Below are 16,942 nucleotides of genomic sequence, written 5' to 3' on the forward strand. Positions count from 1 at the left end.
GGGACCCGTCGGCGACGGGGTCAGGCCCGTCGGCGACGGGTGATGGTTTTTCAAAACGCGAATTTTGATGAAATAAGGGTCCAGCTCGAATATTATTGGTTTTCACTCATTGATTTCGGGAGTTACACTTCCCTTGAGTTTGAATAATCATCTTGGAGCCAATAGACACCATCTCGTACACTCTCAATCACCTACCATTCCATCATCATCATCTCTACAACCACCAATCATCAAACCCTAGTTCATCGAATCACTCACCATTTTCCCCCATCACCATCCATCACTAACCTTCATCATTCTCCATCCAATCAAGCTTCAAGATGACTCCATCCGCATTCCAAACATCCGGTGATCAAGTTGCATCAACCATGAGCGGCTAATCATCTCGGTTTCACCCCGGTGTAGGTAGTTGTTAATTTTAGGGTTTCGAATTGTTCTTGCTTTAACTTAGTGACAATTTGTATTTGGTTTTTGAAACTTTTGACAATAGTATTACATTTGTTACGAATTCGTGAATTGTCGAGCGATGTTAAAAGTTATGACTTTGCGAAACGGTGATATGTAATTGTACATTGTCATTGTTAGGATTTACTTGTGTTGATTACAAAGTGTCTTTTTGTCCGTTCTGCGGAGCGTTGATAGTTAGTAGCACCTAAGTCACGGTACACTAAATCCGTTAATCAAATGCATTTGAGTTGACACTAGAACTTGTAGAAATCCTAGGTTAATAATTACCGAAACCGGGCGTGATTCCTTTTTATTATTATTGTTCTAGCAATCGTTTTTCTTGCAATCGTTAAGTAGTAATTGTTAACTAAGTAATTCAATTTTAGTAGTCCAAATTCACATCTTTCTTCTAAACAAAAATACAAAAATATTTGGCAAGCTTCATAATTGTGACAATTGTTTACAATTCATTCGAATCCATACACAAACCACATACTCTTCATGGATCGACCCCTTACTACCACTAACACACTGTTAAGGGTAATTTGGGCATATAAATATTATCTTTGACCGGAGCGCGACACTCCGATCACCTATCGCTTAGCATCCCTCTTGATAACGAATGTGATGAAACAAATAAGCTTATGAGAAAATTTACCAGGAAATTTGGACCAAGCAAAGCAGATGGAAAAATGGACCCAGTCATCACATCATGGCGTTTTGATGAAGAACCAGACATGGTGACCGTTATATGTGACAACGAAGCATAGGAAGACTACATGCTTGAAGACATCATGACCAAGCAGGGGTTGGGTTCATGGAAGAGTTACACAACACCACATGTTTGAACATAGATATGGACATAAAAATGGCGTTGATGCAGGACATGCTCAAATGGAGGCTTCAAAATCTTTAAGAACAAGAAGCCAATGAAAGTGAAAGAGATAACTTAGATGAGAGACTAGAAGAAGACTCTGAAGAAGAAGATGAAGGAAGTGATGGATACTTCTCAGACAAAGTCCCTTCTGACGAGAAGTTTTAATTTTTTTTGTTTTCTTTTGTGTAATTTTTTTTTCAGATAATAAAATACTATATTTCTCTCCTTAGTTTCAAAATGCCAAAAAATACCACAAAAGTCATTGAATACAAAACGCCAAATAATAAAAACTATTTTTCCTCTGTAATTTTTTCTCTGTTAGTGTATTTTGTCATCTTGGTCTACAAAACGCCATTAAATATAAAAACGCCAAACTTGGAAGATGGGACGTCTTACACCCTTAACAGATAAAGCTGAACAAAACAGTAAATACACACAGTAACTGAAAGGACGGTTACTTTGTTACTAACATTTATTATAATAAAATCCTGCCTAAACTACACGCCAAAAACATCCTATAAAGAGAAACGTCTCTGCACAATCAATTGATCACACCCCAAAAACAACGCCATGTATCCTAGAAACCACTCACTTTAAAACGCCAACAAATAGTTAAAAAAACCACAGATGTCAAACCTCGTTTCTTGGATATTCAGTATTGTTTTGCATGAAGTTTCACTCAATGGATTCTTGCCTGAGGTGGGTATCTCTATAATCTTTTGCTAAATGAGATGGACAAATATTCAAGAAAAAGAGACCGATGACAATGATATGTCATTATGTGAGCTTTGTTCTTGATGGATATATTGATGGCATGAAAGGATCGATACCAGTGTAGATGCTATTTTGGACTCCATGATCATAATAGCATCCAAACAGACGTTGATCTTCAACCACATGTCACCAAACAACAATAGATCACACCAAAATACAGGATGCCACTAATCAGCTTCGTCTAAAGACGGGCATTATGTAGGAAAATCGGCATCTAACTAAGGTATTCAAAGGTTTAAGGCACAAAAAATTCAAGAAGAAGAGGCTGATGACAGTGAAGATTTGGATGAGAAATTAGATTAGCATTTTTAATTTTTTTTTTCATTTTCTATTTTTTAGGGATCATTTTCTGTTGTTTGTTATCTAATTCTCCACTAATAAAATATATTATATCTGTAAAAAAATGTTTATAAAACGCCAAGATGCTACAAACACCAAACGCCTAATAGTATTAAAACTGTGAGAACGGATACTTGCAAAGCACGTTGTTGCTATATAAAATGCCAAAAATGCCAAAACTAATAATGAAATTACTTTAACAAATTATTATTAAAAAGACCAATAATTTACTAAACGCCATTAAAACAATGTATAAAACAACGTGCCATCTTTATGGCGTTTTTCTGAAGTAGGTGTTTTTATGGCGTTTTTCAACCACTTTTTATGGCGTTTTCTGAACTAAATGTTTCTACGGCGTCTTCAACTGAGTTTTTCATGGCGTTTTTCTAAACTAGGTGTTTTATCGCGTTTTCAACTGGGTATTTTGAGAGCGTTTTTCTGAACCTAGTGTTTTTATGGCGTTTTCAACTGAGTTTTTATGGTGTTTTTCTGAACTGGGTGTTTTATGGCGTTTTCAACTGAGTATTTTTCATGGCGTTTTCTGAATTGGATGTTTTTATGGCGTTTTTATTTGAACACCCAGTTCACGTTTTTTTTTATATTTTAAAAGTATAGCAACAATATACTCGTTAGAAAAATAATAAAACACTCAATTTTATGGTGTATTTTTTAAAAATAATCACGTATAGAAAAGTTAAGAGAGTTTAAAAAAGATGGTGGAATATGCATGTGAGTGGCATGTGCATGGTCTTTCACATGTGAGTGGCATGTGCATGGTCTTTGACATGTGAGTAGCATGTGCATGAGTTTTTTTTGACAATATTACCCTAGTGTAAGTTAACACCAACGCCACATTTCAACACAAAATCGTTCTTATCGTTTTCACAGTTTTAGACGTTTTCCATAAATCCCACTCTTGTCTAACACAAAAGTGTAACATGTGGCATGTTTGTGACCATCCATTCAGTTTCATGAGTTTTTTTGAACTCATAAGGGATTTCTCCCTATATATAGTGGAAGGTTCAATAGGAAACACTAAAAAAGTGGGGAACCGACTCAAATAAACTCTGATTGGACTTATTCCAGCGGCATTGAAACCGGGTTGTCAAACCCTATATATATATATATATATATATATATATATATATATAGGATTAGGTTCAAGAGTGAATACTGGTGTATTTGTGAATTGAGCGAACTAATCCTGGCCATACACGTGTGTAAATCAATGGCGAAGATTTGATGATAAAATACACTAGTTTATTTTACGATTTGATGATGAAATCCTAGCCATACACGTGTGTAAATCAATGCCAGGATTTGTTCACTCAGTTCGCAAATACACTAGTGTTCACTCTAGAACCCCACCCTATATATATATATATATATATATATAGGGGAAGGTTCAAATGAAAACCACTAGTTATTGTGAAAACTCGAAAACTAATTAAAAAAAAGCCAAAAAAACATACAAATTTTTTTTTATTTTTATTTTTTTTGCAAACCAAATTTCGCAGGTTTTTTTATATAAAAAATTTCAAAAAAAAAAAAAAATTTGTGTAGTGCACATGTGTAATACTACACATGTGTATGTGTACTACACATGTGTATTATTACACATGTGCACTACACAATTTTTTTTTTTTTGAAAAAAAGTTTTTTTTATATATAAAAACCAGCGATTTTTATAAAAAAAATTGAAAAAAATTTTTTGTGTGTTTTTAGGCTTTTTTTAGTTAGTTTTCGAGTTTTGACAATAAAAGTGGTTTACATTTGAACCATCCCCTATATATATATATATATATATATATATATATATATATATATATATATATATATAGAAACGGGTTCAGGAGAGAACGGTGAAAAGTGTGAGAACGGTGAGAACGGATCCTGGCCCAACACGTGGCAGGGGGCCATAATTGTTATGCGGGGGTACGATTTTCCTTTTATGCGTTCCCTCCTTATTCGTGTTATAAATCTCTTTTAAATTAAAACTCCAAAGATTTATTGTTAGTTGTTACCTCCTTTGCAAGCTTTCACAGATCTATGGCGTTTAACGTGGATTCTGTTCAACAAAGTAAAATTCGTTGGCTTTTTCTATTTTTTGTTCCAGCAAATCATGCAACAGATATAGCGTTTTGTTCTTTTATCATTGTACTATGGCGTTTTTTTGTATTATTATTTTTATAATGTGTTGTATGATTTTCAATAGCATTATTTCAATTATGCACTTTAATCGCTTTTAATTGATATTTAATCTATTATTAAGAACTGCAATTGGAATTTTCAATATTAATTTCAATTGTTGTTTACGTTCTAGTGTATTTCTTATGTTTTTACGATCATTGGCGTTTTTCATCTATTTTGATTAGTTTTGAATTTTATTTAGTAGTATTTGTGAATATCAGTTATTACTATTTTGTTAATTTGTGTAAACATTAGTTTTGTTAATTTTGGCGTTTTCATTATGATGTTATATTTTGTTAATTATTTATGTTGTTACGTGTTTTTAATTATTCATCTCATGGCTTTTTTATCATGTCGTTTTTAAATTATATGTTTATTATGTCTTGTTTATTATTCAATTAATGGCATTTTAATGTATAATGTTATTACGAGACATCACTCTGTTTTTCTGTTCCTCCCTGTGTTTTCTAAGACGAAGTCTCTTCCTCGATTCAAAGGCATTGCCCCAAAACTGGATTACCATTTATCATTCCTGACGTCAGTGAAGAATTAAAGCCCAGAAAGGACATGGTATTCTCAAGCCTTGATGATTGTTATTCAATGTATGTTAAGTATGATAAGGAGTGTGGGTTTTCAGTCGGGAAAGGGACTACAAAGACAAACTCTAAAGGTGTCTTACATATTAAGTATTACTTGTGTACGAGATCTGGGTTATACAAGGACAAGAAGGTTGATATGTTGGACCCCAATCAAAAGGAGCGAGTAGTGCGATCTAACTTTTCAAAGAGGACTGATTGTGGTGCACTGTTATGTGTACTTTTTGAGGATGGATCATGGAAGGTGTCTAAGTTTGTCGAGGAGCACAATCATGAACTTGTTGAACGTCCTGATAAGCATTTTCTTCCAACTGAACGACACCTCAAGGCGTTTAATGTTATGAAGACTTGTTTTAGCGGTTTTGAAGACGTGGGTGCAAGCAAAGTTGAATTTAAGAACTATAAGAGGGAAATTAACTTGTTCATAGGGGAATATGACGCCAATATGGTTGTGAAACATTTGAATGAAAAAAAACATTCCCAGCCTAATTTCTCGTATGATTACATCACAGACGAAGAGAATCGTTTGAAGGGTCTTTTTGCTGTGACGATCAAGCCAAACGTAATTACTATTTTGGTTAAAAATCACGCTAGGATAATGCAACCAAACTCCAAGTTACGGGGAATGATGCTTGAAATGAAGAATTATGATAAGGATCATTATGATATAAATTGCACGAACAACACAAGGATTTATACGAGGAAAAATCCCTTGATCAATTAATGATCTCCGGCATAAAAAGCCTTGGGTGATGGAAACTACCGATCACCAAGCTCAAATAAATCAATTAAAGTTTACAACTTCGGATAGTGACGAGCTAAGTACAAGGATCACTATGCTAAAACGTGTAAAAGTGTGAGAAATGCTAAGTGTTTGCTGAGAGCTTTGTGACTGCGATTGTACGAGAGTGTGTGTAAGCAAAAAATGGCTAAGTGTTCTAATTTTAGCTCGTCACCCCTTTAAATATGAAAGCTAAACTAAGCTAACTAACTGCCCGACTTTCATGCCATTCTCCCACGTTCTCCACAACGTCCATTTTCGTTCAAATGAGTGCGAAATACTTGGGGAATATTCCATAGTAACGTTGCCAAGACCAAGTCAAGTTCAATACTCCTGCAAAATAATACGAAATACAAACAGCCAATCGTTAGTATGAGGATCCTTAAGGTGATCCATGATCCTGATCCTGAAGCTCTTCTGAGGATCACTATCTGTCACAGAAGTAAGGATCACTTGTCAGGATAATAAGCAAGGATCACTAATTGTTAGAAAATCCTCCCCTAACAATTGCCCCCAAAATATAAGGAGTGTAATGTAAAAGTAACGAATTATGTTTTCTTGATCTTATCTGCAACAAACTTAACGGATTTATAGCCGTTAAATTCTAACTAGCCGTTGCATTGTGACGTCACAGAAGTGACATATCTGCAAAAATCATGATTATAAATAGAGATAGGGATATGATCAAATGCATTTAAATTCAAACCAACTCCCTTTATAACCGTGTTCAGAAGATCAACCAGGTATTCTCCCTTTCATCTTCTCTCTTGCTTGCTCTGTTTTTCTTTCTTTCTACTATTCTGTTCAAAATGCTACTTCGGAACTCCCCTGCTAAGGATCACCAGAAGAATAGTCCACTAAAAAGCCAAGGAATCATCGAAGACTCCATAAAGGAACGATGCTGCTTCACCGATCCACAGATTGACAGGATCCGTTATTGCTTCCCGGCGACCACTATTTTCAAACCCTTTAACCCCAATGCTCTCAGCGATCACATCTCTGATAACTGGGTTGCATTCCCTGTTACCCCATTTACCATAGGCTACACATATCCTTTCCCAGCTTTCACCCAATCCTTCTTTTCCCTGACCGGCATATCCTACATCCAAGCTATGCCGATGATCTGGAGGGTTTTATATACCCTGGAAAGGATCATCAAGCAGGAGGGGATAGATTTAGGCATGGCTGAGTTAGGAGAGCTATATGATCTGACCACCTTCGGTTCCCATCGCTACCTGTTCAAACGAAAGCCTGGGGAGGAGCATCCAATCTTTAAGGCCACCAAGAACGACACTAATTGGAAGCGACGCTTCTTCTTTGTGAGGAGGGATTTTATCCCTGATGGGAAGGATCTACCCAGGATGTGGGCTATTCATGGTAGGATGAAGGATCCTGGGGAGGATCACCAGAGAACCTTTATTCTGACATAAAGATCACTGACTTTTTATTGTTCTTTTGTTGTACAGCTATCTCCGTTGCACATCTCAGACTGACTCCGGCTGCTAAAGAGAGACTCTTGGCTTTCAAGAGACTGGACCCTGAAACAAGAACTTTCAAGTCTACCACCCAAGATTCTCAGGAAGTATCCTCTGGTTCTGTCATGATGTCAAGTAAGTATCCTTGTTTAGAGATTTAATTAGATAATGAAATTCAAGTAAAATTTAGACACTTATCTTGTTTTGGTTGTGTAGGTGCCTGAAAGTCCACCAAGTCAGCTTCGAAGTTCAGCATCACCGATCTCACCAATGTCAAATCCTCGAGGAAGAAGACTCCTGCTAGCCCAACGGCTTCAATCCCCAAGGCACCCCTCAGGGGTAAGGGAGGCAAGAAGTGGAAGGCCTCCGAGGCTGAGGATTTGCAAGGCCTTCCCTTGATCCGCCAACAGTTCTTGGACTATTTCAATGAGGTAAGGATCACTGTCCCTGCTTGTACATCCTGCTTGTACGAGGATCACTCGGTTCTGACAATATCCTTTGTATTCCTTGCAGAAATTTGCTGAAATAGAGACCTATGTTGGCCACGTTGAGGATCAGGATAGCAAGATTGCTGATCTTCAACAAGTTGCCGTGCTGAAAGACCTCAAGATAGCCGATCTTCAGAAGGATCTTCAGGCCACCAAGAATGATGCTGCCAAGATGCTGATCAACTTTGACTTTGAGAATCACGAGATCACCCAGGATGCTAAGGTCTCCGCCGCCATAGCAATGTACAAGATCCAGCTGCAAATGGCCATGGAAGCTCAGGATCCCACTTTCGATAAGAGCACCTGGGACGTGGAGGGCTGGAAAGCAAGGTTGGCTGAACTGGAGGACGATGAAGAGGCTGAGGAGATCTTGACGCTTGAGGCTGGAGGCAGTGGCAAGGATCAGGGTGGTGAGGCAAGTGGAGCTGGTGGTGAGGATGCAGCGAAGGTCTAGGCTGCAGGATTGGGCAATGATGGAAATTTCGAGACTTAGCCGGAGCCCAATTTTTTTTTTGTTTAGTGGTTGTTTGTTTGAACAGTTTGGTGGTTTGTACTTAAACAATAGTTTTTAGGATTAAGGATCTAGGATCCTTCAGACAATAGGTAGGATTGCATATGGTGGAGGGATCCTCTGTTTGGGGGATGAAACCATTGTGATCCTGCCATCTTTATTTTCCTGCACAACTTAAAACCTATTATCCTGGACACCCTTTACTTACCCCAGTGGACGGGCCACGTTTTGCTGGTAGATGCTTGGGGTAGGTAATTTTGACAACCTTTGAAGGGTTAGTCTTTTTGTTAATAAATAAAACCTTAACTTTTTGTCGCTTATCCTGTGTTGTTATCCTTTAAGTTCCTTTAATTTTTAATTGTCTTGATGTACACTTATTAAATAAGCAATTTTGAATAAGTCAGATTGAAAACATTTAGGATATGATCCATGATCAAATATCCTATAGTTGAAAAATCCCAAAAAGTAATATATGTTCTAAGGATCATAAGTTTAGTTGTCAAAGTATAAGGGGGATTCAAATAATCAGCGAATAGAATTGAAATAGTTAAGGATCATACCTGAGGATCCAAGTTAGGATCCTAGTCATAATCAGGATAACCATAAGATAAACCTTAAGAGAAATAAGGATCAAAGATCCTTAGTTGTTTAACTTCAAAGACCTGAAACAGAGCATAACTTGGGACTAAGCCAATATAGGATAAGAGTTAGCAACTGGGGACAAGCCCAAGGATAACTGGGGACAAGCCCAAGGATAACTGGGGACAAGCCCAAGGATAACTGGGGACAAGCCCAGGGATAACTAGGGACAAGCCCAAGGATAACTGGGGACAAGCCCAAGGATAACCGGGGACAAGCCCAAGGATCGTATGTAAACTGGAGTATGACCCTAACTGGCGACTATCCAAACTTAGTGACATGATAATGCCAAAACCCTAGCTAACGTGTAAACGTTAGAAACCTTAGGAACGGATGTATGGTACGTCTACCATTATACGTAGGATCCTAGGTATAGCCAGTACAATGGAATTATCAGCCCCTAAAGCGAGTACTGGTCCTAATGCCTTGAACTATACCAGGATCATCATGCGCTACAGGCGGAACTGGGGTCAAGCCCAAATAACTGGGGTTAAACCCAATGATCTGGATCACTTCTGTAGATAATCAACATTATGCTAAGAATACCTAAACTTTCAAAACTCAAAATCTTGTGAGAGAAGGATAAAGGATACATGATCCTTATCCTTGAATGGGAAAGTAATTAAATGAAATAGTTCAAGATTAGGATGTTACCAGAGTGAGGATCATTGACGCTTTAAGGATCCTTCAAGGATACCCCTAATGTAAGGATCATATGCTTTCGGAGGATCCTGCTCACATAAAATACTTCTTCAAATGGACAGCATTCCAAGCCCTTGGTAACAAATCACCTTCCATGGTCAGCAATCTATATGCCCCCTTTCCTGCTTCAGCTTCAATCAAATAAGGGCCTTCCCATTTTGGTGCCAACTTTCCATCAGCAGGATTGGTGGTATTCTGGAATGCTTTCCTCAATACCATATCTCCAATTTGAAACGTCCTTATCCTGACATTTTTGTTGTAAGCACCAGCCATATTCTGTTGATAACTAGCCATCCTTATCCTAGCCAAATCCTTGATTTCCTTAATAGTATCCAAGTCTTGAGCCAGGTTCTCATCATTTTCCTCAGGATCACGGGTACTTGTTCTAGCAGTTGGAACCACCATTTCTGTTGGGATCACAGATTCTGCCCCAAATACCAAAGAGAATGGTGTTTGACCAGTAGCATTCTTGGGGGTTGTCCTATCAGCCCAAAGCACATAAGGTAACTCTTCTGCCATTTCCCTTTCTTGGATCCAAGTTTCTTCTTCAAATTGTTGATGATGATCTTGTTGGATGATTCTGCTTGACCATTAGCTTGTGGGTGGACTGGTGTTGATTGTTTTGGTAAAAAATCACACAAGGATAATGCAACCAAACTCTTTGTTAACGGGGAATGATGCTTGTAATGATGGATAAAGAAAAGGATCACTCAAATGTGAATTGCACAAGTGACACAAAGATTTATACAAGGAAAAAGCCCTTGATCAATGAATGATCTCCGGCATAAAAAACCTCGGGTGATGGAAACTACCGATCACCAAACTCCAATATAATAAACAATGTTTACAACTTCGGATGGTAACGAGCTAGGTACAAGGATCACTATGGTGTAGTATGCTAGAGCGTGTAAGAAATGTGTTGTGTCTTCCGAATGCTTGAGAGTGCCCTTTATATAAGTGTGTGTGGTTGAATTTAGGTAAGTCACCTAACTACTAGCTCGTTACCCCTTTAGAAATAGAAGTAAATTTAGCCTAACTAATTGCCCGTAATTTGTGCTAAGTTTCCATATTCTCCACAACGTCTATTTCTGGTTATGCATGTGCGAAATTAGCGTGAAAGATTCCTTAATAACGCTGCCAAGACCAGGTCCAACTCGTAATTCCTGCAAAACAACATTAAATTCAAAGGGAACAATCGTTAGTCTGAGGATCCTTAGGATGATCCATTATCCTGATCCTGAAGTTCTTCTAAGGATCACTATCTGCCACAGAAACAAGGATCATTATTAGGATATTAGGTAAGGATCACAGGTCATTAAAAATCCTGCCCTAACAATTGCCCCCAAAATATAAGGAGTAATTATATAATATTAACGAGTTATATTTTGCTGATCTTATCTGTAACTAACTCAACGGATATATAGCCGTTGTGAACGGAGTCCGTTGTAATCCTGACGTCACAGAGATGACAGCCCTGCACAAATCATGATTATAAATAGAGATAGGGATATGATCGTTTGCATTTAAAATCAAGAACTTCTCCCTTTATAACCGCAACCAGAGGATTGAACAGGTATTCCCCTTCATCTTCTCTCTTGCTTGCTCTGTTTTTCTTTTCGTATCTATTTCTGTTAGGGCAGGATTTTTAATGACCTGTGATCCTTATATGATATCCTAACAGTGATCCTTATTCCTGTGGCAGATAGTGATCCTCAGAAGAACTTCAGGATCAGGATAATGGATCATCCTAAGGATCCTCATACTAACAATCGTTCTCTTTGAATTTAATATTGTTTTGCAGGAATTACGAGTTGGATCTGGTCTTGGCAACGTTATTAAGGAATCTGTCACGTAAATCTCGCACATACATCACCGGAAATAGACGTTGTGGAGAATATGGAAACTTAGCACAATTTACGGGCAATTAGTTAGGCTAAATTTACTTCTATTTCTAAAGGGGTAACGAGCTAGTAGTTAGGTGACTTGCCTAAAATTCGACCACACACGCTTATATAAATTGCACTCTTGAGCATTTGGAAGACACAACACATTTCTTACATGTATGTACTAGCATACTACACCATAGTGATCCTTGTACCTAGCTCGTTACCATCCGAAGTTGTAAACATTGTTTGTTATATTGAAGTTTGGCGATCGGTAGTTTCCATCACCCGAGGTTTTTTATGCCGGAGGTCATTCATTGATCAAGGGCTTTTTCCTTGTATAAATCTTTGTGTCACTTGTGCAGTTTTCATTTAAGTGATCCTTATCTTTGTTCATCATACCAAGCATCATTCCCCGTTTACAAAGAGTTTGGTTGCATTATCTGTTTTGGTCAAAAATCACACAAGGATAATGCAACCAAACTCTATGTAAACGGGGTATGATGCTTGGTTTATTGAAAAAGTAAAGGATCACTTCAGTATGAAATATGCAAAGACACAATGATTTATACGAGGAAAAAGCCCTTGATCAATGTATGATCTCTGGCATAAAAAACCTCGGGTGATGGAAACTACCGATCACCAAACTTCAATATAAGAAAAATGGTTACAACTTCGGATGATAATGAGCTGAGTACAAGGATCACTATAGTTTCGAGTGTCTAAGCGTGTGAGAATTGTGTTGTGTGTTCTTCCGAATGGGAAGAGTGTTATATATACAAGTGTAGGTGACCTATTTTAGGTAAAAAGACTAACAATCAGCTCATTACCCCTTTAGAAATAAAAGTAAATCTAGCCTAAATTGTCGCCCTTAAATCATGCCAAGTTTCCATATCCTTTGCAACGTCCATCTCCGATTAAGAACATGCTATAATTGTAAAGACGCGTCCTTTGATCGTGATGCTAAGAGCGGATCCTGCTAGATGTTAGCATGAGGATCCTATAATGGTCCATGATCCTGATCCTGAAGTCCTGCTGAGGATCACTATCTGCTAAAGAAACAAGGATCACTTGGTTAGGATCACATGTAAGGATCATATATCATAAAAATCTAGCCCTAACAATTGCCCCCAAAATATAAGGAGTTTATTGTAAATTAACGAGTTATATTTTGCTTTGATCTTATCTGCAACGAACAACTCGGATAACTAGCCGTTAATTTCGAACTAGCCGTTGCAACCCTTACGTCATAGATGTGACAATCCCTGCAAATCATCATTATAAATAGGAGATATAGTTAGGATCAATTTGCATTTAAATTTAAGAGCTACTCCCTTTATAATCTCGTCCGAAAGATCGATCAGGTATTCTTCTTCTTTTCTTTCCCTCTCTTACTCTGTTTTCCTTTCTCTTTCTATTCTTCCGCGAATATGTTGCTCCGGAACTCTACTCACAAGGATCACCAGAGGAATAGCCCCTTGAAAGGTCAAGGGATTATTAAAGACTCTCCTACCGAGAGATGCTGCTTCACCGATGCTCATGTTGATAGGATCCGTCACTGTTTTCCGGCGGATGCTATCTTCAAGTCATTCACTTCCACCGCTTTAAGCGATTTTGTTTCTGACACCTGGGTAGCCTTTCCTGCAACTCCGTTTACCATAGGATATTCGTATCCTTTTCCAGCCTTCACCCAATCCTTCTTTTCCTTGACCGGCATGTCTTATATCCAAGCCATGCCGATGATCTGGAGGGTTCTGTATACCTTCGAGAGGATCATCGAGTAGGAGGGGATTGACTTAGGGATGGCAGAGCTGGCTGATCTTTATGATCTTACCACGTTTGGTTCCTATCGATATTTGCTGAAACGGAAAGCTGGAGAGGATCACCCTGTTTTTAAGGTCACCAAGAATGATACAAATTGGAAGCGACGATTCTTCTTTGTTAGGAGGGATACCATCCCTAATGGGAAGGATCTGCCCAAGGAGTGGGCCACTCATGGTAGGATAGAGGATCCTGGAAGGATCACTATCAGACTTGTCTCTTATGATGAGGGTCACTAATGTCTTTCTTTGTTTTTTGTTTATTGTGCAGCTATCTCCATTGCTTATCTCAAGTTAACCCCTGCTGCAAGAGAGAGAGTTTTAGCTTTCAAAAAGCTTGATCCTGAGACCAGAAGTTTTCAAGTCACCATCCAAGATTCACAAGAAGTATCCTCCGCATCTGCCACAATGTCAAGTAAGTATCCTTACCAAAAAGTAAGTTTTATGCAAGACTGTTAAATTAGTTAGGAAACTTATCTTGTTTTGATTGTGTAGGCGCTGGGAAATCTGCTAAGTCTGCCAAGTCTGCCTCCAAGTTCGGGATTGACGAACTTGCCAATGTCAAGTCTTCAAGAAAGAAGACTTCTGTTGCCAGTCCCTCTGCTTCGGCCCCTAAAGCACCTGTTAGGGGTAAGGGGAAGAAGAGAAAGACTTCTGAGGATCTCCAAGGATTTCCCCTGCTCCGCCAGCAGTTTCTTGATTATGTTAATGAAGTAAGGATCATTGCCCCTGTTTGCTATCCTACCTGAGTATCCTGTCTGTATATTCTGTTTCTTTGAGGATCACCTGGTCCTGATCTTACCTTTTTCCCTTTTTGCAGAAACTTGCTGAAGTAGAGACCTACCTAGGCCATGTCGAGGATCAGGAAAGCCAAATCGCCGACCTTCAACAAATGGGCGTGTTGAAGGATCTTAAGATAGCTGATCTTGAGAAGGAGCTCCGGGCTACAAAGGATGAGGCTGCTCAAATGTTGATCAACATGGATGGCGAAAAGCAGGAGATCACCCAGGATGCCAAGGTCTCTGCCGCAATTGCTATGTATAAGATACAATTGCAGATGGCTGTGGACGCTCAGGATCCTGCCTTCGACAAGAGCTCATGGGATGTGGAGGGTTGGAAGGCAAGGCTGGCGGAATTGGAGGACGATGATGAAGCTGAGGATATCCCTATGCTTGAAGGTGGAGATGCTGGCAAGGATCAGGGTGGAGAAGCTGGTGGTGATGGAGCAGCGAAGGTTTAAGCTGCTGGATTGGGCGATGATGGATATTTCGAGACTAGGCCGGAGCCCAATTTTTTAGGTTTGGTAGTGGTTTTCATGGTTGTTGATGTTTGAAACAATTGATGGTCTGTACTTAAACAATAGTTTTTAGGGTTAAGGATCCTGGATCCTTTGGACAATAGGTAGGATCGCAAATGGTGGAGGGATCCTCTGTTTTGGGGGATGAAGCCATTGTGATCCTGCCGCCTTTAATTTCCTGCACCTGCTAGGACCGCATAGACAATGGACACCCTTTGCCAACCCATGTGGACGGGCCACGTTTTGCTGGTAGAAATGTGGGTTGGCAATTTTGACAACTTTTTGAAAGGGTTTAAGATCCTTTTGTTAATAATATAACTTTAATCTTTCTGGCTTATCTCGTGTTGTTATCCTTTATTTGTCTTCTTATTTTCCAGTTTGTTTTAGAAACATATTTGTTAGAGTAACAAGAGTTGAGCAAACCATGTTTAATAAATTTAGGATATGATCCTAGATCAAATATCCTGACACTGAAAATTTTTGAAGCAATCAATTTCAAGGATCATAGGTTTAGTTGTCAAAGTGTAAGGGTTGTTTAGTATAATAAAAAATAGTCAAGGATCATACCTGAGGATCCAAGTTAGGATCCTAACCTTTAATCAAGATAACCATAAGTGAAATTTTAATGGATAATAAGGATTAAGGATCCCTATTTGTTTAACTTCGAGAACCTGAAAAATGGAACATAACTTGGGACTAAGCCAATGTAAAAGATAAATTAATAACTGGGGACATGCCCAAAGGATAAATGGGGATGATCCCAAAGGATCACTGGGGACAAGCCCAAAGGATAACTGGGGATGATCCCAAAGGATCACTGGGGACAAGCCCAAAGGATAACTGGGGATGATCCCAAAGGATCACTGGGGACAAGCCCAAAGGATAACTGGGGACAAGCCCAAAGGATAACTGGGGACAAGCCCAAAGGATCGTATGTAAACTGGAGTATGGCCCTTACTGGCGACTATCCAAACTTAGTGACATGAAAATGTCAAAACCTTAGCTAACGTGAAAACGTTAGAAACCTTAGGAACGGATGTATGGTACGTCTACCATTATACGTAAGATCCTGGGTATAGCCAGTACGATGAGGTTGTCAGCCCCGGAAGTGGGTACTGGTCCCAAAGACGTGAACTATATCAGGATCATCGTGCGCTGCTGGCGGAAACTGGGGATAATCCCAAGGATAACTGGGGTTGAACCCAAGGATCTGCGTTGCTTTTGAAGATCTCTGATGATATGCTGTAGATACCTGAACTATCATAACTCAAATGGTTCGTGAGAAGAGGATGAAGGATACAGGATCCTTATCCTTTGGTAAAAAGTAAGGAAATGTAATAGTTTTAAGATAAGGACATTACCAGAGTAAGGATCACTGACATCACCGGGATCCTTCAAGGATACTTCAATGTAAGGATCACATGCTTGAAGGATCATGTTCACATAAAGTACTTCTTTAAGTGAACAGCATTCCAGGCTCTTGGTAACAAGTTTCCTTCCATGGTTAGCAATCTGTATGCCCCCTTTCCTGCTTCAGCTTCAATCAAGTAAGGACCTTCCCACTTTGGTGCTAACTTCCCGTCAGCAGGATTGATAGTGTTTTGGAATGCTTTTCTCAACACCATATCTCCGACTTGGAACTTCCTTATCCTAACTTTTTTGTTGTAAGCACCAGCCATTCTTTGTTGGTAGCTTGCCATCCTTATCCTGGCCAGATCCCTGATTTCCTCAATAGTATCCAAATCCTGAGCCAGGATTGTAGCATTTTCTGGAGGATCACGAGCACTTGTTCTAGCAGTTGGGATCACCATCTCTGTTGGGATCACTGCTTCTACCCCAAATACTAAAGAGAAAGGTGTTTGACCAGTGGCATTCTTGGGAGTTGTCCTATCAGCCCATAGCACATAAGGTAACTCCTCTGCCCATTTCCCCTTCTTGGATCCTAGCTTCTTCTTCAGATTGTTGATGATGATCTTGTTGGATGATTCTGCTTGACCATTGGCTTGTGGATGAACTGGTGTTGATGTTATCATCTTAATTCCCCAACTGTCACAAAAGTTAGTGGTTCTGCTTCCAATGAATTGGGAACCATTATCACATACAATTTCAGAGGGAATGCCAAA

At 38.9% G+C, this 16,942-nt stretch overlaps 1 protein-coding gene across 1 annotated transcript in view; it reads left to right on the forward strand.

The window, feature by feature from the left end:
* The first annotated feature begins 5,194 nt into the window (after positions 1-5,194).
* Positions 5,195-16,942, forward strand: part of LOC118485745 (protein FAR1-RELATED SEQUENCE 5-like) — a 160,861-nt gene continuing 149,113 nt past the window's right edge. Inside the window, exons 1-2 of the mRNA XM_035982174.1 lie at positions 5,195-5,756; positions 7,471-7,561. Coding sequence (XP_035838067.1) covers positions 5,195-5,756; positions 7,471-7,561 — 653 coding nt within the window. The remainder of the gene's footprint in view (positions 5,757-7,470; positions 7,562-16,942) is intronic.

This window comes from Helianthus annuus, chromosome 13, assembly GCF_002127325.2.
Source record: "Helianthus annuus cultivar XRQ/B chromosome 13, HanXRQr2.0-SUNRISE, whole genome shotgun sequence".
Lineage (NCBI taxonomy): Eukaryota > Viridiplantae > Streptophyta > Magnoliopsida > Asterales > Asteraceae > Helianthus > Helianthus annuus.